Genomic DNA, 25,369 nt, shown 5'->3' with positions numbered 1-25,369 from the left:
AATAAATATTTAAACAACAAGATTTAATGGGTTCACGACAATTCAAATTCGGTCAATTTAAATCCCGACAATTCAAATTCTTAAAAAAATATTGAAAGGGTCACAACTAAAAAAGTAATGTGTATTTGTCAAATATAAAAAGTAAATATGTAGGTCCTAGTAATATCTACAAGCCTTTTTTTTCTTTTCCCAAAACATTAATAATTTTTTGAGATATGGCTTTAATAAAGTAAAAAACATAGTTATTTTTATAAAGTTTCAAATATTTTAAAAAATACTTAGGATTTTGCAAAAAAAAAACTGACTTGTAGATACTAATAAGATCTACATGTGTATTTCTATTTTTTCTATATTTATATTATTTTTTGAGATATAGTCTTTTAAATATTTTTTTTTAAGAATTTTAATTGTCCGAATTTGAGTTGTCATGTAAACGCATACTAGAGAAATTTTTATAATCTTGAGTTGTATACCACTTGTTTTTTTGTAAATCTTTGACTTAAACGTTTTTATGAATAAAAAAATTAGTACAGTCGAATTGTTAAAGGTTTGTTCTTTTATTATAATTCTGACTTATTATTATTAAAACATTTAAAGCACTATTGATTATTTTGCAAATTATTGTTAAAGAACAAAATACTCTTTTTTGGTTCATTGTTTTCACCTAAAATCCATTTACTAAAAACTTTAGAGACATGCGGGTCTATTAAATCTGTCTGTGATATTTTATGGACTAATAACCAACAAAATGTTATATGTAATAAATAAATACATATTTTTTTCTCAGACGAGAATAACGTCTTTACAAACTAAATATAAGTTTTTCTTCTTAAGTAAGCTGTAAGCTGTTTTTTGTTTATGTTTAACATAGGTCTTACCAACTTTGCCTTGTCCAAAAAAAACGACTCCATCTAAATACAAAAGATCAATGTTTAAAAAGCAATATTTTTTGTGTTCTTTTGGTGTATCACAGATAAAATAGCATCTTTTTTATTAGTTGTATTTTTATTTCAAATCTAAAGTCCGCTATACAGTTAAACAAAAACAAACTTTACTACAATTTAATAACAAGTTTCAAAGGTACGATATAATAAACACAAAAATAAATTTAACTTTTCCTAAATAAATCAAAATAAACAACATAAAGAAAGTGTTGGTTTAAGGTAAATTCAAAACTGTAAACAATAATACATTTGTAGCAAAAGTACATATAAACAATCTAGCATTCTCTAATCTAAACTAAACCTATAGCTCTAAATGTTTGTTATGATTGAGGTTTAAAAATAAGGCTTTAATTAAAATTCTTATAGCGTATTTACGTTTTTAAAGTAAGGTACAGACTTTTATACATTTTTGAAACGTTTGGCTTTAACGTAACGAACAAAACTATAATTAAGAACTAGTCGAAACTGAGTTCCCATCGCTAATCTATCGATTTTTTTGTATATAACGACATTGAATTTAAACTCAACATCTTTTTTTATTAACACAAAATAGTAAACTTCGACACAGGTTGTAAATAACATAAGAGGTACATTAATGAATTTAATTTTTATGTCAAATAAATTAGTTTATCAGAATATAAGCATTAATCATATAAACAATCAACAAAGCTAAAAATGTTTTAACTATAGTTTAAATGCTTTTAGACGCAAAAAGAAAACATTGAACTAGATCATTAATATATTTTAAATACATCTCTTCAAGTTTTTTTTAATCGTACATTAGGTCTTTTTGACAACTAAAATTTACTTCTTTGATGGCAGTTGTGATTTATCTTTTAATATTTAATTTTAAAAGGTCCTGGACAAGACGTTAAAAGGTATCCGTAGTGTGCGACTGAATAACCGAAAGTTTTTTTCCGTGCACCAGGTTCTCAGACCAAATATTTTGAACGTTTTTTTTGTCGTTCAATAAACAACAAGTTACTACAAACATTTACAATTACAGCTATCTATAATTTATTTTTTTCAGTTTTTTTTTAATAGCTTGCGTAGGTTTCCCAATGACGGCTTTGAAAACTCTCTTAGTTAAACATTACATGATCAAAACCTGGTGGTCGACACATATAAAAAAAAAGTGCTGTGTTAGCTTTTAAATATGTTTTTAACCAAGTAGATATTTGTTTAAATAACTTATAAAAATTGAAAACATGTAGAACTAGGTATTTATAAATTTCTTATATAATTTTTAAGTGTTATTTATAAAATTTATTAAGAATATTTAACTTTTTGAAAAAGCTCTTTTGTTTGCTAGTTATTAGCATTACGAAATTCTAAAACCAACATTAAGATAAACTAAACATTTATTTGAATAATTTTATAAATTTCTATTGATTAGATGAACAAACTTACTTTTACTTATATAAAATTGCATATATGTTTGATGAGATTTTAATTTTAAGTTTGGATAGGAGAAATATCTTTTAAAGCAAATCTGCAATAATGAAACTTGTTATGCTTGGCTTGTTTTGGTAAAAGTTGTTTCTCAGTATTTTTACAAGCTAGTTTATACCAAGTGACTTTATAAATGGTTGCTTGTTCATTTTTTAGGAAACACAGACTTTTTTTACAATTAATACTTTAGAATATTACTCATACTTTGCCTATAAAACTTATTGTTGTCATTTTTATTTTTGATAGCTAATTTAAGAAAATTTAAATTAAGTAAATTATAAATATACTTAAATAAACTGTTATTTCCCACTTAAATAAATGTTTTCAATCATTGTATAAGTTATTTGAAAACATGAAAAGAAAATTTAAAGACCCTGTAGTGTTGATTTTTTTTTAACAAAAATATTAAAACTAAAGACTATTATTATTTGATTAAAATAAAAAATATTAGTTGTTTTTAGTTTTTCGAAATGGTTTTTAGCTTGAATTGTAGTTAAACTGTTTTTTTTTTAGTTTTCAGTCAAACTATAAGACAATTAAACAGATTTTTGAAAAACAGATTACTTTATAAATATAACAAAAAGTTTTTTAAATAAAGTAATTTTCTACTATTATTTTAACAGGAAATTTTAGTCAATTATTTTAATTGTTATTTTTTTTTGTATGTAAAAAACATTATGTTGTTATATTTTAATGACTGTGCTTTTAATAATTATTTGTATGTTTGTTAAAGTACTTAAATGATGTTGTAGTTTATATAGTATAAATACAGGTAGTTTGCTTTTATTTTTTGATAAGAATTTTTGTTAATATTCTCAAGCATTTAGTATTAAAAGCTAAATGTCTTTGATGTTATGTAAAAAATTATTTTTTTTCAGTTTAAAGTATTATATTTGTATAAAATATCTATTATACCTAAGGGTTTCATTAATCTTATTAATTAAATAAAACATTAATTTATAAATTAGTGTATCAATAAATTTTTATCTGTAAAATTTTTGTAAAAAATTATATAAGTCAAGAATTTTAAATTTATTTCTTCAAAGTTCTTGTTTTAATTTTTCAATATATTTGTTTTAAATTTATGCTGCAATAGCATATTTAATTATTTTACTTTATTAAAATATTAACTACATAGTCTTTAATTTTTAAATGTGGTCTTAAATTTGAAATTTAGATAAATTGTGTTGATTTGTTTTTATTACCAAGTTTAAATATTCATTGACCATTAAAGTTTAATCAGTTTTTGTATACTGTATTTTAAATAAATCCAAAAAAATCAAAAAGTATAATAAAATTGTTTTTTATTTTTGAAAATAATAAAATTAAATTATGGCCTTCAATTTACACATTAAAGCTTCAAAAGTTATGCTTAACTTTGCAGAATAATATTCTATTTTAACTAACCAAACTGATTAGGTTAGCGTAAGCTTTTTTTTAAATTGATGCTTCTAAGTTTTACTTCAATATTTAACTATAGATTTATATTTATTACATAACAGCTTTTTTGACTTAATAAAGCTTTATAGTATTATAAAAATATTTATCAAAAAAATATTGTAAATGTTTTTCTATTTAGACACTTTTAAAATACAATGTTCCATACAATTGTTTAATAGAATATTTAAAACTAAGTAATAAATAATTTATTTATCAGTTGTTTTGTGTTTACATAGTTTGTAAGCATGACATAGACCTATTATTAGTTACAAGTTTTTTATAATTAGTGTACTCATTTTGAAAAGTGTATATGATTTATTAATTCTTTGACAAGTTTATTTTTATTATAAGTAGTCTATTATTTTTAAACAATACTAGCTGATTATAACATTTTGTTATGATTATTTAATATTTTTTGATTTAAATTTTTCTTTAGAGTTAAATAATTAAATCTCGATAATTATAATTGAACTAACTGAAAACTTGTTTTCTATACAATTTTTTTTCATTGAATTTTAAAGTAGTACTTGTAACATTATAATGATAAGACTAAAATACTTAACAAAATATTTAGACTTATTAATTTTAAATAGTTTTGCACATTTACTTACAAAAAATTTAAGTGTTAGAATTAAATACTGCTGTAATTAAAAAAAGTAAATGCACTTAAATATAAGCTATTTATTTTGTGTTTTGTATTTAAGTAAAATAAGTAATGTTTTAACTGTTTTTTTGTCTTAATTAATAAGCAAGTTTACTAGCATGAAATACAATATAATTTCAAAGAGTTATCTTTTTAGAAAACATATATTGTAATTAAAGACTTCCTGTTGTGCCAATGAAATAAATATTTTGCATAAAACCAATAAGTAAATTTTATTATTTTTTATGATTTGGATCATTATTTAGTTCTATTTAAATTTTTAATTGGATTTTGCTAGTCAGTTATTTGTAAACAGTTTTTTTCTGTGCTTTTTTATAACTTATTTAAGTAAAATTGCTTTTAAGTACACATTAATTATACTTACATCTTAATAACTTGAATTAAAATTTTCAATTATTAACATGATGTCATTGGATAATTAAGGATTTGAATTTAATGTAAGTTGTATATTTCTTGTAATATTCTGAAGTATTTTTCGTTTTTCAAAAATAAAAAAGACAAGTTTTCAAAAGTACTCTTCAACTATTTCAAGAAAATGTTTTTGTTCAAATTTGAAATGTGTATTTTTTGATCTTATCATATGGTGATGTAAACACTTTTTTTACTTACAATTAGTATAAACTAAGTAAGTTGATAATTAGAATAATACTAAATACTTTAATTAAGCTAAACAATTAGCTTCAAAAGTTTAATTTTGCTTAACATAAAAAATGAAGCAATTTGTAAGTTAATTTATGAAAATTAATTGTTTCAAACTAATTAGAAAATTTGATTAAAGTTGTAATTAGATTTTGTTTAATTAGTTTTTACAATAATTTCCTATAAGTGCTTTAGTTCTGTTTTTTTCTAGTTAAAATATTTTTATTTGTTAGCATTATATTATCAAATAGCGTTATACATTGGTTTTAATTTGAGGAACATCTATAAATATTGTTTTTCTATAACCAAAGGAAGCCATGTGTATAAAGTTTTTTTTCACTTTTGCATGAATAGATTTATTTTGAGTATCATAATTTTTTAACAGTTATAATGATGAATGTTGTAAATAGTACTAAAATTGTAACATATACTCTAATAATTCAGAAAATATTGCACAAAATCTTAGTTATAAATTACAAAAAACCTGCAGTATATTAGTTAAGTTTTTTATTAATACGAATTGTGTTTATAAAATATACACGAATTTTAAAACCAAAAAATTACAATGTATAAAAATAGCTTTAAAAGCATAAAAATTCATTTATTTTTTTCAACAAAAAATAGCAAAATAAATTTATACTAATTAAAACTTTGAGCAATATTTTTTATGAAGTACTTTATAAATTATTTATGTTTTAGTAGTCTACCATTTTTTTAGGATTTAAAATATAAACTTAGCATTATAAACAACTTAGCTAAAATGGACTTGTCAATAAATGCTGAATACAATTCAAATAGAAAGGTAAATGTTGTTATAAGTCCAACAACTGGTGGTAAGTTTCAGTTAGAAGTTTTGAAGGAAGATACTGTTGTTCAACTAAGAAGAAAAATTGCTCGACACCTTCAAATGCCTGGAGAAAAGCTCAAAATAGTTTTTAGAGAAAAGTAAATAATTATTTTTTTTTACAAATTCACTTGTAACACTTGTTTTATTAGTATTCTCTAACAAATTGCTTTTGTCTAAAAAGAACTAAAAATACAGTGTTAATTTTTTTTCTTTCTAATCTACTAGTTTTAAATAGTTTTTTTAACCAACTTGATATTATTTTTTAGCATCAAAGTTTCATACTTTACTATTTTACAGAGTTTTAACATATGGAACGTTAGAGGACAATGGTGTTAGTGAAGGAAGTGAATTGAGGCTCTTACCTGCAATAGAAAGTGGTTTTTCTGTAAGTTAATTTTGCATATTAAAGTTTAAAATTTTAAACATTTTCATTTAATCATCTTTTTAATTAAATTATGTTATATTTTTAATAGTCAACTGTTCAAGGAACTCAGCAGTCTGTGATCAACGCAATAGAAAGCTTATCTGATCAGCAGGTTAATACATTTCAGTTGCTCTACATAGTATATTTTGAGTTGATTCTAATTTTCAAACTAGTGTTTATTGTTAAAATTATAAAATGTTAAAAATTATGTTGTTATCTATAATCTTGTTTAAAACAAGTTAAATAAAAAAAATCATAATGCCTTATTTTTGAATTTTAAAATTATTAAATATTAAAAGCTTTTGTAACATTTATAATAATTGACTTTTTATTCTTTTTTTGTAATATAATTATGAAAAATTGTAATCTCACCTGTAGTTATTTTACAATATTCCGAATTTTGCCAGCACTATTTTTTTAATTAATCAAACGGTTTCTAATTTCTTTCGTTTAATATAACAATAATTAACAAAATTAGTTTCTACAGGATATTTTATTATTTGTTTATTTTTAGTTTGTTTCTTACCATATTACCGTGTTTCTTAAAATAAGATACGTTATGAAATATTTTTAAAACACATCTCTTTATTGAATTCAGTTAGTATTCATGTTTATGTAACCAAGTTTATTACTAAGCTTTATACTCCGCATAGATATCTACTAGACACATTTAAAATAAAGTTTCTTGAAGTTGTGTTTGATAAGTAAGTTTGTAGCATGCTTGTGGCCGACTTTTTCAGATGCCGTTCGTTTTGTTTCACATAACTCAAGCACTTGTGTTGCGAGGCTTTCAAGATAAGAAGTAATTGTGATCTGGCAAACCTTAAACTTTTCATCTTGTTTTGCCCACTGCACAACAATGCACGCCTGGCCTGTCAAAATCAACGTTTCACAACAAAGAACTGCATTTTAGGTTTTTCCAGCATCACATGAAATCATAAGCTTCTTTTCTTTATGCCTCTGCGACGCTTCCTTTTAATCAACTGGCGATGTTTTGTTCTTTGTTCTGAGGTTGAATTTTAGGCGAGCTTTAAAATCTTGGTAGTGAAATTTAAAAAAATAAAAGTTACACACTATTTCTATGTTATTCGAAAATTGACTTCTAGATGAGTTAAAATAAGCAAACATGAAATTATTTTGATAGTTTTTTCAAATTAAACTACTTATATGTTTAATCTGAAACTCGAAGTATTTATTCTAATTTTTATTATACGTAAAACCAATCGAAAAAGTACACGGCTTCAACTTCAATTGTAGTTTATTTTGAATATGAATTTTCCACCTACGTATGTCATTGTGTGTCATATATTTCATATATGAATTTAAAAGGAAGGAGAAACGTAACTGCTCCACGAAAAATTAAATGACTACATGAAAAGTACCAGGAAGTCCTTTCTGCACCATTCAGCTAAAATTTTAAAAGTCTTAAAGTTGATACTCATGCACGTTTGAAATATCGTGTACATAAAGCAAGTTTTCAGCAAACACTTAATATATAACATGAAATGTGTGCGTCACGAACTTGTTGATTGTTTATGGAGTTTTTCTATTCGACAAAAGATTATCTGCTCGAAACACTCCCGTTGGCGGCTTCGCGGTGTTTTGAGAAAGTGCGTTTGAAAGCGCGGTTGAATAGTTGCGAGGCAAACAGGAAGGGTCGTTGGAAAGGTGTGCTGTGTGTGCGCTGCAAATTATGTGCGTTGTGGCTGCCGGAGAGTGGCACATAAATTATTTCGTTTCGATTTAAAACAACATTTTTAAGGCTTGAGCTGAACGCTCCCATTGCTATCAATTAAGTTTTCTCGTTCTCTGCAGCAAATTGTTTGAGTTATTTTGCTGTCAAAAATATTAATTAATGTTTAGGACTAAGATTAATTAATTTGTTATAAGTGTTTATCTTTAACTTTTGACAAAAAAATTGTCCTTATTTATAATGTTATTTTTAAAGTTTACTTGTGCTCTATTGCGTGTCATAACTGTTATTATTACCACGTATTAGCCAATACACGCACTTTGCAATTGGCGTTTAAACGTGCAGTAATTGAATATAATTACTAAAATCAACACCAGTCACTTTAAAGTGTGACAACGTTTAAACATAAGAACGAGCGGTTAATAAGTTTTCATGGCTGTGTGTTTGGCTTGGGCACGCTAGGCCACGCCGTGTGAGTAGTAAAAACTGCTCACTAGTACTGGCTTACTTACCACTCAAGTACCTTCAGTCGCTTGTCTCTGGTTATTATCACATGAAGCAAACTAATCTGTGCTCAAGAAATTTATTTTTTATTTGCATAGTTGTAAAATTTTAAAATTTATTTATTTTTTCTGTAATATATATTTGTTGTTAATTTAATTTTAAAGTTAATTAATTTTTGACTAATATTATAGTTTTTCATAACTTACTTTAATCTATGCTAACTTCATTGAAAAAATGTAAACTTTTAACGTTTTAATTTGTTTATAATTTAATCTATTGTTAACCAGAGTTTAAAATTCTTATTAATTATAATTTGTAATGAAAAATCATACTAAAATATTTTATTTTAATTTTTTTAGATTGATGACTTTTTATCTGGACGTTCACCGTTGACTCTAGCACTTCGTGTTGGTGATCACATGATGTTTGTTCAGCTTCAATTAGAAGAACCAGCTAAATCGAATAACTACCGAAAACGTGTTACTTCTGTCACTCCAACTTCTTTTCAAAAACAACCTGTGAAAATTCCTAAACCTAATCAAGGTTTTTTTTGATATCTTCGACCTGTTAAACTATAAAACTAAACTAATCAATTATTAAAATAAAGTATTGGTAAAAAAAATTTTTATGTATATTTTTCTTAGATGAATAAATTTCAGAGTTACAATCAAAGCATCAAAGTGACAATGATGTGAAGCGCAAAATACCAAAAGTTTCCACAAATTTACCGCCAAAACCAACAAATTTTCAACATCCCTCCTTGAATTTTCCCTCTTTGAACACGGCAAGCACAATGCCTCCTTTTCCATCTCTTCTTCCTTTTATTACCAATTCGACTACTTCATCTCCACTTGGAGCTTCCTACTCGTGTGTTTTTTGTGTTCACATTTTAAAATCATTTTCTTAAAATTAAAATTATTTCGAAAAGAGAAGTTATACATTTTAAAGTTTCATTACGCTTAAAATCGTATTTCAAGTAGTTTTTGAGTCAGCTTTTTATTTTTCAGTCAGCACAAGAAGAACTGGTTGGCGCAAGAAACTCTGCTGAAGATGCAACAGCGCCGCAAAGACAGCAAGATGCCAACTTCCTCAGCTAATCAGAACCACCAGCAACTTTTCATTGATCACACCAACCTACAACTTCACCACCAGCAGCCGTTCATGTACGACTTCATGCCCAGGCAATTGCCCGACAACCGCCAAAATTCCCGGGTGAAAAGAGCAATAACTGCCACCGTGCCCTACGAACACGAAATAGTGAAATCTCCCAAGAAATCGTCCAGTCAAAGTGTTCCTGGCAAGCAAGTCAACAAGAACAGGAACGTTTTACCATCTCTACCCAATGCCTCGGCTAACAACAAAAAAGTAAAGAGCAGCAAATCTTCTTCGGGCATGAAAGCTGGAAGAAGATCAAGTTCGAGCAGGGTAGCTTCTGGTGTCGGGTATCTATCTCAGTCCAGTTCTAGCTCTGGTTTGTTTCTTTGAATTAAACTTTATTTAGAGATTGATAACGTTAAAAGTTATGTTACAAACAGAACATATGCTTTTCAAAGATTAAATTTATTTTGTTCCACACGTTAATTTAAATTAGTATTTTTAAGTTAAACTTTATGAAATCTTATTGATTTAATATCAACAAATATATTTGCTTTAGCATCTGTAAGTTAGGTGCTAACTATTCAGCAAAAGCCAATTTTTGATGCTAAGCTTTTTTGGCGACGCCAACCGCAGGTGTTGAGCGCCCAAAGCATGATTTATTAAAAGCTTTGCCGTGGGCTTGGTCTCTAATACAAAGTCGAAGCAGCGCCTTTCCATCAAACACAAGCTTTTATACAAACAAATTTCAAAGTGCAAATAATTAGCAATTTTCGTGTCGCTTTTGTTTTTTTCTGCATCAATCAGCAGTGTATAGGTGCTCAAGTGCTTGCTCGTTGGCGTCGTTATGCATGCAGCACGCAGTGGCAAGCCCTTCAAGTGCCACGAACTTGGCTATAATGACGCCTCTAAAATGCCACCCATCCATCCAAATGTGCTTTTTATCTGCGCTAATTGGCAAGCTGAGTTTTGCATGAGGCTTAACGAGGCCGCCACTGCGAGGTTGAAAGATTTTGAATTTCGGCTGCGGCTTTTCGCTAGCAGCTAACCGAAATTTCCAGGCTGTGTTTGAAATTAAAAACTTTTCTTTTGCGTTCTTTGGTTCACAAAAAGTTTGCGTTTTCTTATCTCAGCATGCCAATATCCGAGGTCTGTGGAAGATCTTTTTGTGATTACACATTTGAATGAACACACTGGGTTAAGTTGGTTTGAAATAATCAATTTGCTTCAAAAAACCTTCTGTTTAATGTTGAAATATTACGCAAATTTTTATCGATTTTCTTATTTAAACGATTTTTTGATAAATAATTTAGTCATTACCTCTTCCTTGTTTTTATTAATTTTATTTCTTTTAAAGCACGCATTATAATAACCTTGCTTATAAATCCAACACGTAGTTGCCTATACAGCAATTTAACACATTTTGCTTAAAAACACATTTTATATTATATAGATTTTAAACTGAACTAAACTAATCAATTAAATTTTTCTGCTGACTTGTTGATTGCTTAACAATTCGTTTTATACGTGCTGCTCTTTACACAACATACGATAGTTTTTATCAAAGATTGCATATAAGTTTATCAGTTCTACTCGCTGAACTCCTATTGGCAACTCGGTTGCCTCTGAATTTACATGTAGATTGAGAGTTTGGCAAGGGAATGAAAAATGCGCAGCAGTATGAATTCTTGAATAATTCACACGCGTTTCAGCGTGATAATTTCAAAATTTGCAGCGCCACTCGGCATAAAACAAAAATAAACTGTTCAATTTTACCCGAACTGTTAAGTTGTCATGCTTCAACTTTATCAAAATTCTAGACAAGCTCGTGCCAAAGCGACTGTTTACCAGTAAGTTTATCTAACGACCGTGTCTGCCTTTAAAAAAGTGTATATGCGTGCTCGGAGCGGCCTTTTGTGCAAACAAGCTACGTGTTTGGTTGGTAGGCACGCTGCGTTCGGGTTGGAAAAAAAAACTGCTGGTAGTTAATTTAATGCTCTAGCTGTTGCTTGTAATTGTCTATCGGTTTGGTAAACACAAACAACAGCTTTTCGCCTGTTTCAAAGATTAATAGGGCAACGTTCGCCGCTGGAACAAAGAAGGCTGCGTGATGCTAAAGTTTTTACGATGGGTACAAATTTATATTCACATAAGCGAATGGTGCTTATCAATTTAAGAGTGGCTTTTAATCTTTTGCGGCGACGTTTTTAGGGATGTTTGTGTCAAGTGTTTACTTTCAAACACGTACAAAAGACAAGTTGATATTTAAACGAAACTTTTTACTAAAGATAAATCTCAAGTTAAATTTTAGTTTAAGTAACTTAAAATTTGAAAATTGTACTTGTTTTAGGAAAAAAACTCGTTTGCTTTTTGTGTTTTTAAGTGTAGTTTATCTACTTTTAATGTGATTAGTAAATGTGTGGTTATTCTTTTTGCAACTGTTTAGTAACTATACTGTACTTAACTTAGCTCTGTGTACAATAAAGCTGTTTTAAAAGTGTCGCTAAATAGATAATAATCAACTTTTAGTGCTTAAAACGAAGCTCCTTTCAAATGCTTAACTAAAAATATTTTCGTAAATCTTTGAAAACAAATACAAAAAAAATTGTTTCGAGCATTTGTTTATATTACAAAAAAAAAGCGTAATGTTTATCAAATTTGCCAGCAGGTTCGAAAATAGTGCGTCAGATGCAGCGGTTGAAAAGGTTGTGTTCCTCACATCAGCAGTGCGTTGCCTACAGCAGCCCTGAACTGGCATCTGAAATTTCCTCCATCGTTCACGCTGCAAAGCATCAGTCCAGTTACAGCTGCGACGGCAGCAGCTCTTCTAGAACTTCCAAAGTTAGTTGTCAAGAATTATACAATGTTATTTATAATTACTTTAAATAGTTTTACTTTTTTTTAAACAATTTTTAATAGATTGTTTAATAAGCTTTTTATACTACTATCTTGAACGTGTAGTATATAAACGTAAACATTACAGTCGCTTTCAAAATAATCTAGAACATAGCAAAGTTTATACTTATACTATAATAAAAAAATCTGCCTGGATTATTGCTCTGCAATCAACCCACGATATAAAATTTTCTAAATAACACCCATATGCATTGAAAAACCAAGTAGAGGTAGGCGTTTTTCTGAAATTGAGAAGATTTTAATCCGCATTCACAGTTTTAAATGACTTATTAACGAATATTTCTTTACAGTTTTCAAAAGCGTGAAAAAGTTAAAGGAGTGAACGAAATATTTATGTTAACTTTCACACGTTACTTACGCGGTTTTTTGGCGGATATCAAGTTCTTTTTGTATTTCGTTTTCAAATTATTTAAAACACAGTATTATATCTCACTGGGTTACTTAATTGTTTGGTTTTAAAAAACTCAACACCCTTAGAAATTAAGTTTGACAAAATCTGTTTCCTAACATATTTTAGCCAGTATTACTAACATATTTAAAAAATAGAAATGATGAATTTTAGTGACGTAGTAATTCAAACATTTAACGAAACAGCGTTAGATAATCGTTCAGCTGCACAGAGCAGCATGCAATTTCTACCAGTTGACTCGAAAACAGTTGCTCTCTTATATGCGCGCTGCCAGACCGGCATTATTTTCTCATTACTAGCAGTATCTCCACGCAAGTATCTCAACGAAGAGTTTCAACTGACTACAGCTCGTTTGACTGCAAAGGTCACTCTTTTTCTTGGTTTTCTGTCGGCCTCCCTTTGCGCTCTCTTAGCCGCACTGCTGTCGTTCTTATGTATAAACAAATTTGCTCGACGCTCCAAAGTTTGAGAATTCTGCTTTTTAGCGATTAAAAGTCTTTCATGCTTTTATTTTAAATTTAGTAGAAATGCAGCATTTAGACAGTTTATTTAATTTTAACTTACTTACTTAATTGTGTTTATATTTAAACTTTTGTATAAGATATATTCTCTTCAAGTAAATCAATTTTTAAAGGTATAAACGAGCTAGTTTATAACATAATTTTAAGTTCAAATGTTTTAAAATTAGTTGTACATATCTCACAGAAAAGTCGATTATCTTCAAGTGGCATCCCTTCAGGCCGCAACACACGTCACAACGAACAAAAGGCAAGCAGCAGTAACGTCCCCGGCGCCAGTATTGACAGTTTCATATCTCACGGACCTGGTATATTTTCGGGAACTTTCTCAGGTCTGTCTCCAACGTTTTTTTGAATTTTATGAAATCAATTTACTTTAGCACGCATGAAATTCAGTAATAAAATTTATGTTCGGCTGTTTTTTTTTTGTATCTAACTCTTTAATGTTGCCGTGTTTGCAATGCAAACAAGTTATGTAAAATTTGGCCTTGTTTTGTGCATCAGTTTATAATTATGTGACGGTCATAAACTGAGGTTTCGTTAAAGTTCACAACGCGTTAGAAAATCGTTACCTACATGGCGCAATTACATACAATTTTAAAACCCAATTTTGTTTAGTACGTCAAACAAATTCGAATAGCAGTGTTCAAACGAGTGATAGTTACAGCTCTGTAACTTTAAGAACAGTATAAATTGAATTTTTCTTGCCACGTTTCGCCGTGTGTACCTGTCAAAAATTGCATTCGCGCAAAAACATCGACTGATAACGGCAAACACAAAAGTAAAGAAACACCAAGGTCGAATAAATATATCAGTTAAGTGTGAGAATATCGAGCAAGCGGTAAGATAAGGTTGCTGTTTTTCGAAAGATGTCCGCTGCACTTTTATTTCCAGAGAATTTCATTCATTTGAACGCCGGGAAGGTTCGCGAGAGCCAACAACAGTGGCATTTTTCATCATACAATTTGCCATCCCGGTTGTAGCAAACTGCTTGTTTTCATCAATAATTTACGCGCAGTCCTGCCTCTCATTGATCGAACATTTGTGCTTCTGCGAGTTGCTACCTGAAAGTTGCTTTGAATTCTGCAAATACGTTTGTTCCCTCTTTAATGTTCATTAATTTTTTTAACAACTGGTTTTGATTGCTACATATAATGAAAGCTAAATTTGTCAATTTTTATAGTATGTATGTTTTTTTTTAGCTGAATGAATAATAAATAAAAACACCAACCGAGGCAAAACATTTATGTGTTTAGTAATCTGTTTTTTTTTAATTTTATGTTTGTGTTTTCTTTGTGGCTAGCTATAAATATGTTGCACATTATTTTTATTTTGTTCAAGTTAATTTAAATTAGGTTGTAAATATGTGTAATTTTTGTTTTGTGAAAAAATAGTAATTTTTAACATTTAATTAGTTTTAATTTCGTTGGAAACCTCTATATTTTTTGTGTATATTTTTATAAAAACATAGAAAATTTCTTTGAACAAACAATGGTTTTATCTTGTTTATATCATTTACATTAGATATTCTTTTTTGCTATAAAAGTACACCAATGAACTTTTTATAAATATAAGTTCGTTAAGTATAAATAATTTATGTCACATAAGGTCAAAAACATTACTTCACCACATCCATTTTCCCAATTTTTCCTATTTTTTTAGACAATTTTTTTGTTAAATAGGCTATAGATTATGTTGGTATTTTCCTTTAAAATCTCAACGCTCCTAAGTATATAAACAACCAAACTGCTTCTTAAGCAAGAAGAGATACTTGGGTTAATTTTTGTAAAACGTGTAGTTTTATCACAAAATAATAACTCTAAAAGGCGGTCATGGTAAGTATTTAGTAAGTTTTTTATCATATCATAAAAACATATTTAAATTAATCTGCCCTCGGGCTACTCACCATGCAAGGCGTCTAGTTTGCAGCGAATTTCACCGAAACGTCCTTTTACGATCCTAATTTCACACACACCACACGGCCCATCCTTTTCATCAATAGCCTTGTGTTTGCACAGCGCAGCCAGCATATGTGATTATTGCGCTGCCTTAATGTTTTTTTCGCCATTGTTCCGTGACTACTGTTTTGTGCTGGTATTATTGGCCGAACGTCTGTTTGCCCAAGGATTTTCGCGACCGCATGTCTTGTTTGGGGCATCGCCTGCTAGCGCCTTTCCGTTGTTTCCGGCGCGCAACGCCTGTGTGGTCTGCCGATGTTTTGTCGTGTGAATTTCGTTATTATCTTTCGCTTGTGCGGTTAAATCGAAATAAACTTTTGCTCTCGCGTCGCTTCGGTATTATGCACGTTTGTTTTTCTTGTGAGGCCGAAACAAACTAAACGTTTTTCTTTCGTTGTAGACGCTGTATTGATTTTTCTGGTAAATACTTGTTATTTTTTACTTTTTAAAGTAGCTCCACGATTCGTAAAAAAATGTTGGCTTTTATTTAACGTCAAACTATTGAAAACATTAATTTAGGTCGATTTATATTGAAAAGTACAAAGTAATTCTTAATTTATGAGAAAAAACACATTAAAGTATAACAAAAAACAGAATACATTTTCATCAATTTAAAATGCATTATGAAGTATCATTCCTCTTTGAATTTATGTTAAAACTTTTAACAATCTTATGCACATTAATTTGTATGTTTAATTTATAAAGAATAATGGAATAGCAATGGTAACTATATAAAGTCTGTGCTGAAACTAAAATATTAACTAAAACATTTTGATATGTATATATATTTTTTTAATGACTAAAAATGCTATAATTATAAGTTTTTTTTTTCTGTTCACCATTATTTTATTTAATATTATTTAGTTTTAATGTAACTTCTCTGAGGAAAATAAGTCGATAACTATTTTATTTCTTATCAATAAGTTTTAAGTAATACAATTAATGAATGGTTTACAACTAGGTGCACTTCACCCAAACATACAAGATTCCCAAGGAAGACCGAAAAGAGACCCACAAACTATTTTACAAATACTTAACGACTTACTATCCGCTACTAACCAGTACCAAGTTAGTATATTTATACTTTTATGTTACTTATTAATCTGGCTGCATCTTAGTAATTTAATATTGATGTTACATATAAGTATACAATTCCCCTAAACTTGTTTACAGCCGTTATTTAATCAATTTTTTATTTAATTTTACATAAATTTTGAAATTTGTTTTTTAATCGTGTCTGAAATGACTGAATTAATCATGCTGCATGTTTTAGCAATTATAGTGTAATAATGAAACACACCGAGCTAACTTTAGAATATACTTAATCGTTTATAATTGTCTATATTTAAACTTGCTGACTGAACATTTTTAAATTACGTTTCTTCGTTTAAATAAGCTGACCTTTATTTTTAAATAGACACTCTATTTCAACAATTTATTACAGTTGAAAAGGCACAATATTTTTTAAGTGTCTGTGAAGACTTGAAGTTTTGTGAGTACACTTGTGCAGTTAAAACAAAATCTCAAGGACGCTTTGTGCTGAGTGCTGCTCCGAACAAAGCAGCGTTAAAGAGCTCACACCTGAGTTAAAGTGATATTATGTTACAGGCTGCTTTAATGGCGGCGCCACTGCAAAAGAACAAATATATTTCGGAGCCAAATTAACTTTTTTTTGTGTTTGAGATCCGCAAAGCAAGATTTTTTACTTGGCCGGCCGCCGACAACTGACTCGATTCGGCCGATGCGTCATTTCATTAAATCGGAGAGAATCTTACAATTGAGCGATGACTCCCCGCTCTTGTAACGCTCTCTTTACCTCGACTCGTTATCTTTCTCATGCGACAATGACGAAATTTCGCTGCCTCTGTCGTCAGAACTGACTAAGAAATGAAGGAGCTTCGGTCAAACCAAGCATAACGTTTGTAGCTTTGAAAACAGATGTTTGAACTTTTACGAGGTTTTTGATATATAAAAGTTCTTTAAGTTCAAATATACTCTGTTGTTTTTACAATTTCGTATTAAACACTCATCCTTTTTTTCAAACAAAGTTTACTTTGAAGAATTATAGCTCCGTTCCAAATTTGCGCTGTCGCTCTTAATTTTGGTTAACTTTCCTTCTTCTCAGTCCTTGTAATTTGTACTAAAGTTATAAATATTTTATGCATCCAGAGTAGTTCTTCCTGATAAACTATCAGAAAATCAATTTCAATGCTGCGCATGTGTTTTACAAAGGCCAACGCTTAGTTTGCTTAAAAAGATAGAATTATTTTAAAGACAGTTTTCAACATAAACCCTTTCTGTATACTTAAAAAAAAAGAGTTATTGATTATTGTCAACTTTGTGAAGTTTTTTTAATGAAACTACTTTTAGAAGTTTTTAATACTGTTTATGTTATATATATATAACCAAATTTAATTTTTTAGGGCAGTGGAGATGCTGGAATAATACCTCAAGCAATTAGAGACCAGCTAATAAAACAAACTGAATCCAAACACATATTATCTGCTCAAGTACAGGTAAATAATTCGATTTTAGTAAATAAATTTAAGTTTATAACTGTTTGTTATCATTTCGTTTTACAAACTTTCACTTGAATCATCCGTTTTTTTGCTGTTTTTTTTTGCTCATCAGATGATCAGTTTAAATCATATGTAAACATTCATTTCCTTCCAAGCTGTCATCGTGGTTTGTTGTGATTTATGTAATAAAATTTAATGTGTATGAGTATTTTAAAGCTATGAAAACAGTAATAAAACTGACATCCGGCAATGGATTTTCTTTTATTGATAAATGACCACTATAATTAAACTATTCAGCTCGTGCTTGATTTACAAGCTTAAGAACTGTTTTTAAAATGTTTCTATGAAAGTTATTTCACTGAAAACAACAAGATGTTACTTTTTTTAAATGCTTTGTAAGTACAACTGTGTATAATGTAGGCTTCAGGCTTTTTAGTTTTCTCCTTGTCATTTACGTATTTATAATATTTTTACTTAAAGTATTAAAACTAAAAAACGTGATCAAAGTCCTGTACTCTTAATTTTGAGAAAAATATTTTTATCAACTGAGTTATACTTATCAAATTAATTATTTGGAAGCTTAAGTGTATTATAGCGCATTAACACATTTTATTTTTAGTTTGATAACTTCGTAGTTTATTTTGTCGTTGACTCTAATATTTAACAAATGACCAAGTTAGTCCTGTTTATGTTAGCTAATAATAGATATTTTCTGTCTTATAATTCAATTTTAGCAATTTTTTGATACAAAGTTTAAGAGTGCTCCAACCAGTAGTGAGCAAAGGCTTTTTTGATACAAAAGTTTAAGAGTGCTCCAACCAGTAGTGAGCAAAGGCTTTTTTGATACAAAGTTTCATAAAGTCATATGAATTTTAGCAATTTGCAAATATTCTATGTTTTCTGGCTGTTTTTAACCATGGGAACTTTTCAAAACAAAATTTTTTTTTTGATAACATTTATAAATAAAAAAGCTTTGTTCCAATGGTAAAGTTAAAAAGTGCTAAGCAAGCAGTCTATTGCCTGAGAAAAAAAAGAAAAAAAATTCTCATGCTGCTGATATAATGAGATAAAGTTGTGTGTAAAACAAACTTGTTGTGGCCTCTCCTTACACTTATCATGATTTAACAATGGAGCTGCTTCGAGTCACCGGTGCCAACCAACTCCCATTTGAAAACAGCCAGGCATTATCTTGACTTACATCCAGGCAATAATGCAACCGGAGCGTTCGGGGCGAGGCCGCTGCATCACGTATTTGGGATTGGCCCTCTTTATCGACGCTCATTATCCAGCCTGCATTGTTTTTGCCTGCGCTGAAAATCTTCTGTAATTAGGTGGATTTCGTTGGCTTCGTTGATATTTTGCGCTGTCAGTTTCTGTTTCATGCTTTGTTTAAAAACAGCAGAATACCAAGGTCGGGCTAAATTATCGTTAAATGGTTTTATTTAAAAGAGCGTTTGTAAGCATTTTTACAAAATTTGTTAATAAATGCTAAAATGTAAACAAGCTGTAGCATGACTCATTGTTGTTTTTAGAGTTTAAAAATAAACTTACAAATAAATGTTGAGCTAACTATAAAGAAAGAAATCTAAAATTATTCTGCGCTGAAGGTCTGACCAATGCAAACGATACGAGCAGCCCTGTATTGGCAATACATGAGCAGGGAACAATGTGTAATTACGAATCCTTTGCTGTATGAGGCTGCATGCTGCGTTGCTTTGTCATATGGATTTATGAGCTTATCTAAAAGCATATGTCACTGTACTACGTTGTTTTTCATATGAAAGTTTGTTTTTACTTTTGCGGTTGTTCTAATGTATGTAATACATTTTTTACGGCTTGATGAATGCTTGATGATGATACAAAATACCTAAATCTAAAACGTGCATTGTTATTTTTTTTTACAAAGCATAATATACTGAAATTAAAGCATTTTTATCTGTCTAGTTTCGTATTATCGTACTTTTAACTAATTTAACTTTTAAAGCATTATAATGTTAATGCTTATAAACGGGCTATTTATAGCAAACTTTTCTGTTAATTTCATTCATTTACGTGCAAAGAATTTGTCGAAGTTGTTTTTCATTGCATAGCAAAAGCTCATGGTAATTTAAAACCGTTCGAACGCTGTAAAGGTTTATGATGCGCACTGAAAGTTTTAAAAAGCTTTAAAATTGTTTGCACCAAGCTTACAGTGTAATAGTTGTACTTGATTGTATTTTAATATAGTTTTTTATAATCTTTTCTGCTATTTTTGTTTATGTTGCTCATTTGATGCTTGCCTAGTCACTTATTGTTCATTAATATTACGTTGTTTATTTCTACCTACTTGTTTTAGAGCGTCAGCAGTCGCAGGAACATAAAAACAAAGTAAAAGTTTATTGTTTATTTATTTAGTATTATTCAGCTTATTTAGTTTCCTTCTTTTCTTAGAAAGCTTATTTTAAACGCGGTGTAGAACTTTTGCAGCTGTTGCATTAATCAAAACACGGCTGCTGAAACACAACTAAACTATGTTGGTCTTTGCTGGTTTGTTTGCTTTTTTCTTTGCTGCTAACGAAACTTCAAGCAAGTTTTTGTCATCACAAGCTGCACCCTCAATTTATTGGTTTTTAAGCAGCATAAAGAAAAACATGTTTTTCTGCCCGCTCTAACGGCCAAGTATCTTGAGAGTTTGAAAATGTTTTCCGTCTGCATTTAATGCTGTTAAGAAAATACTGTTTCATGACTAAGCTTTCAGCTTTTAGAATTTTTCAACATAGTTAGAATTTTAAGTTTCAACAAAGTGCACGTTTAGAGCTCTTAAAATAACTAGTTTCCTTCGTGTGCTTGCCATTATGCTTCTAATTTTCCTTTTATAGCTGTGGGCTTTCGCTTCAAAAAGCGGCTCAAATCACGAGCATCCTTTCTAGATGAAAAATTGCTTTATGTTCATTGAATCACTTTGTGCGTTTAGCTTAAAAAAGCAATTGAAATGCAAATAACAGGAAAGTATCAGTCATTATAATGCTTCCTTGTGTAAGCGTGTGTGTGTGTTATATGACAAAGTAGTCCTTGTTTGCTTCTTATTGTTGGCAGGTACAAAAGACTTTTTATGGCTTTTTTACACTGGCAAAAACAATCAAACTATACTTTTGGAAAAAGATTTACCATTTAAATTTATTATTAATCTATCTTTTTCTTTTTTGAAAACAGTGGTTACGTAAGTTATTTTTGGCTGTGTTTCATCTATTTTGTTGTACTTGCTAAAATTTCGATGATTTTCGCAGACGAATTCTATAAATACACCAAACACAAATTATGCAATTATACTTCAATGGTCCTTCGTGCCCGTTTAGAAGTAAATTGTAACATAACATATTTTTGTGCAAACATCAAGCACCTGAACTCACACGCCTTTCTTTCACACGCCACTTACGCCGAGTCACCCCCTACACACCGTGGCCCTCATTTTTCACTGAAATTAAATTTCGGTTTTGCAGGACGCAGCTGTGACGGTGGAGAGCGGCAAGCGAGCAGCACAAAACGACTGTCATCACAACGCACCTGCGCTCAACAAAAACGCTGATGTCAGCAGAAAATACCTGCCCTTTGCCACTTCTTACAACGCAGTAGCAGGTTGGTACGCTGAAAATAATTTTTAAAGCTTTTAGTTGTGAATTTTTAGTACTTTTTATATTTTTAACACTACTGTTCACAGAAGTACTTATATTAAAAAATCAACCTTAATAAGCAAAGTTTAGATATAAACTGTGGGAAATAATCAATAGTTTAAAGTAAGGCATGTTTAGATGGTAGTAAATAAAACTTCACAGTGTTGGTTTCAGGGGGAGGAATTTCTTCTGCCCCTTTCAACTCGGTAAGCAGAAAATACTCGCAAAGGTCCGTCTTCAAGAACCCTTTCTCCCAAGTGCCTCATTTTTCCAGTTATTACGGCAGAAGACCCTCAAAAGCCATTCCATGTGAGTTTTTCTCCTTTTTAAATAAATTGTTTTGATAAAATAAAATATTAAGACGAGATGTTTTTATACCTATTATTGTTTTTTAATCAAACTTAAACTAATACTTTTTCTTTTAGAATTTAATGCTTTCAAAATTAACAACAAAAGCCCATTAAACCTAATATTTGTGAATATTTACGATTTTATTGCTGGTTATCAACTTTAATACTTAAAAGTTTCGCTTTTCGTCCGTAGCTGCAAAGTGAGAAACTTATAAAAATTTCCCATAAAATGTTTATTACTGCTGCAATGAAGCCGCGTAAACTTGTGTATCAGCAGAAAATGTGAACTTTCGCACAGTTTCGAGAAATGGGCTGCGTTGTTCATGCGAAAGTTTTTCACATGGTAGTCATCAGCCGCTTAATGGGAAATTTAAAAGGCTCGTTATTAAGCTAATCACGTGCGCAATTCGCTCTGACACACGCCACTTGCTTTCGCTACAAGCCTCTGACTAACTGGCATTTTTCAGCTAAGTGCTGGAGCCCACCAGTCTAGCACTGCCTTTCAAAACGACTTCGTGACTATTTTAACTTTGTTCGCGAGCTTAACTTTTTTTTTCATGTTTCATTCAATTTCTAATTTTTATTTACAGTTTATCAGCAAGTCAGAAAGAATCACGAGAACCAAACTACAAGGTGCAAAATGGAAAAGTTGCGCGAAATGATCAGAATTAGACAGGAGGCGCGCAAAATGAGGAAGCAAAATATCAGAATGAAGGAGGAGAAATCCCCTGAAGTTGAAGTAACCGCTTCTTCATTTTCGTCGCTTGGAAAGAGATTGCGAAGTAACTCGTCTTCAAAAGTTGTTTCTGCGAAGCCAGCAGCGAAACAAAGCAAAATTTCAATTTCAGCCGCACCGCAGACTTCAATAATTCAAAAAGTAAGTTTTGTTGTTATTTATGAATAAAGAGCATACTTTTTTTTAAACTAAACATTCAGAAGTATGATTTTTTAGCAAAATATACTGTGCCCACCATTAAAAATTTTTGTCAAATCGATTGTTTGTTTTCAACTAGAATGAGCTTTTCTTATTTGCGTTTAAAGATCAAATAGCTGAGAACAGAATATTAAATTGAAAGCTTAGAAATTGGCTTGGTGGGAAACGAGCGCAAGTTTCAAGTGAAAGCAATCAAACTGCACAAATTCCCACCGCAACTGAAATTCCTTGTTCAATTTCGTTCACATGCTCGCGAAACCCCATCTAGATTGAAATATTGCCCTCTGTTTAGCCTTACCTACATTTTCCCACACACTTTTACATACGCGCGAATACCGAAGCGTTTTTTTTTTCTTTTCTTTTTTTTTCTCTTCGCGCGCCTTGCCTTATGTTTAAGTCGTTTTCTGACGTTCGTAGGCTCCATAGAAAAACGCGTTCACGCTCCAATAAATGAGAAAAAAAACTCGTTTTGTCATTCGTGTTGAACAGAAAGCGGGCGATCTACAAAGGCTCGTTGTGTGAAATTTCGGTCCAATAAGCTCTTGAGTGGCTCGATGAGCTCATTGCTAATTCCCATGCGTCGCTGATTAAAACTTCACCGTTTGTTTCAGCGTGGGTCCGATGGTGGTGGTGAAATTAAACTATTATTTCCGTATAAAGTTTTACCTAATTTAGTTTTTATTTTTCAGATACCAAGAGTGATCGAGGAAGAACTGAACGATGACAAAGTTGCAGAGCAGAACAGCAACCAGGGCGAGAGGCACGAATCGCAAGAAACTCTCACGACGGCCTGAGAATTGAACGCGAAGAGAAAATAACGAGCAAAACATCACCTTAAATGTTGATGCTTCGAACACTGGTCAGCAAACGGAAGCGGAAGAACCTTCTTGCTCCCAACTTTCTTTTTCTTATCTCATTTCGCTGACAACATGTCGTCCCACCCGCGTCACAACGGCAATTTACGTTGTGACGTCATACCAATGAATCATGCGGGTTTCGGTTGCTGCAGCTTTCGTACATTTAAATGCCGCAGTATTTTCTTATTAAAACCAACAGGCGAAAAACAGATGCTTACATAAGTTTATTTTTGAGCCCGTTTTTTATGTTTCGATACTTAATTTATTTTGTGAAGTAACTTTATTTGTGCTACTTTATTGTCGTGTGGTCCTGCTTTTTTTTTTCTGTCAGCTTTTTCAGCTGAATCTCCCGTCAGCTTTTTGATTGTCGTGAAAAATCACTTTGCATTGCGAGTTACTTCGGTTTCCTGCTGTGTGCGAACTGGCATTCAAATTACTCATCGCAGCAGAAAAAAAAAGTAATACGAGCTCCATTCAAACTTGCTTGGCTGAACCGTCAATTGTTAATGGTAGATCTATCGCTTTTTTCTCACATACCTTGAATTTTTAAACTAAAAATTGATTGATTTTTTAAGTCGTTTAATTTTTTTTTGTTAAGTATAGTTAAAGACTGCCTATATACCAATACATGTCTATTTTACTTCATACTTGCTTATTTATAATTATGCTTGTTAGTTGATTTTTTTTGGGGTTAATAAGCATAAATTTTAATGTTTTTTTATCTGTAAATGCCGATAGCCGTGTAAATTTTTAATCGAAATAAATCATTTAAACTGGTCCTCTCAACCCTTTACTTTGTTTTCCTTAAAACATCTAGTGCATGGCTTCTATGTAATTTGTGAAATCACTGCATAAATTTTTTTGTCGTTTAAAAATGACATGATTTTTTGGTGTGTTAAATAATTAATATAAAACGACTTTGTCCAAACAAATTTGTATGTCTATGTTTGATTTTTGTTTTAGTTGAATCTGTATTTTCCAAAAATAAATTTTAAGCAAGTTAATAAAACTTAGAGTTTAAAAAATTAATAGTATAAATAAATCAAGAAATGTTTTGAATGTTTCGCTCTTTATTTTGTAATTGCGTTTTTGGTTTTGATAAAGTTATTGTTGTTTCTATTAAAATTTGCTTGCGAATTAAACCAATAAAATTTCATGAAACTACTTTTTTTTTCTATAGTAAATAAATAGAAAGTTGTTCTTTTGTCAAACCAATATAGATTTTTATGTTAATTACCTGATTTTAAATAAAAAATGATTCAAATAAAAAGCATTTTTAGGCAGTAAAATTTCAGAAAAGTCTTTAAATCAAAAATCACGTTTTTCTGACTTAATGGAAATTTTACTTATGTAATAAGAAGCATTGTTTATTTATAAGAATTTGAAATCTTAAACAAAAAATCATTCGTTTAAAATATAAAGTCATAAATTTTTGACTGTTTAAAAGTAATAAATAATATTTAGAAAGCAAAGTTAAATATTTTAAAAATCGTTTATTTATTACTTGACGAAAAAGAGAAATTTAAACTGATCAAAATGTCTATAAAAGTTTGATA

General features: G+C 29.9%; 1 protein-coding gene across 1 annotated transcript; it reads left to right on the top strand.

Moving 5' to 3' along the window:
• Window positions 1-5,864: 5,864 nt before the first annotated feature.
• On the top strand, window positions 5,865-24,943 carry LOC145837913 (uncharacterized). Its single transcript, XM_082945401.1, has 14 exons — window positions 5,865-6,084; window positions 6,284-6,371; window positions 6,460-6,522; window positions 8,967-9,150; window positions 9,267-9,474; window positions 9,615-10,078; window positions 12,368-12,543; window positions 13,733-13,877; window positions 16,465-16,571; window positions 17,927-18,019; window positions 21,502-21,637; window positions 21,835-21,981; window positions 22,613-22,899; window positions 23,646-24,943. The coding sequence occupies exons 1-14, from the start codon at window positions 5,900-5,902 to the stop codon at window positions 23,748-23,750; spliced, it is 2,388 nt and encodes a 795-aa protein (XP_082801527.1). The 5' UTR covers window positions 5,865-5,899; the 3' UTR covers window positions 23,751-24,943.
• The last annotated feature ends 426 nt before the right edge of the window (window positions 24,944-25,369 follow it).

Source organism: Thalia democratica, chromosome 6 (assembly GCF_965202585.1).
Source record: "Thalia democratica chromosome 6, ktThaDemo2.hap1.1, whole genome shotgun sequence".
Classification (NCBI taxonomy): domain Eukaryota; kingdom Metazoa; phylum Chordata; class Thaliacea; order Salpida; family Salpidae; genus Thalia; species Thalia democratica.
This window is presented reverse-complemented; position numbering and strand designations above follow the sequence as displayed.

Coding starts and splice junctions, on each gene's coding strand:
- LOC145837913 (XM_082945401.1), top strand. CDS start 5,900: ATGGACTTGTCAATAAATGCTGAATACAATTCAAATAGAAAGGTAAAT. Junction 21,638..21,834: donor TTCTTACAACGCAGTAGCAG/GTTGGTACGCTG, acceptor AAAACTTCACAG/TGTTGGTTTCAGGGGGAGGA. Junction 22,900..23,645: donor AGACTTCAATAATTCAAAAA/GTAAGTTTTGTT, acceptor TTTATTTTTCAG/ATACCAAGAGTGATCGAGGA.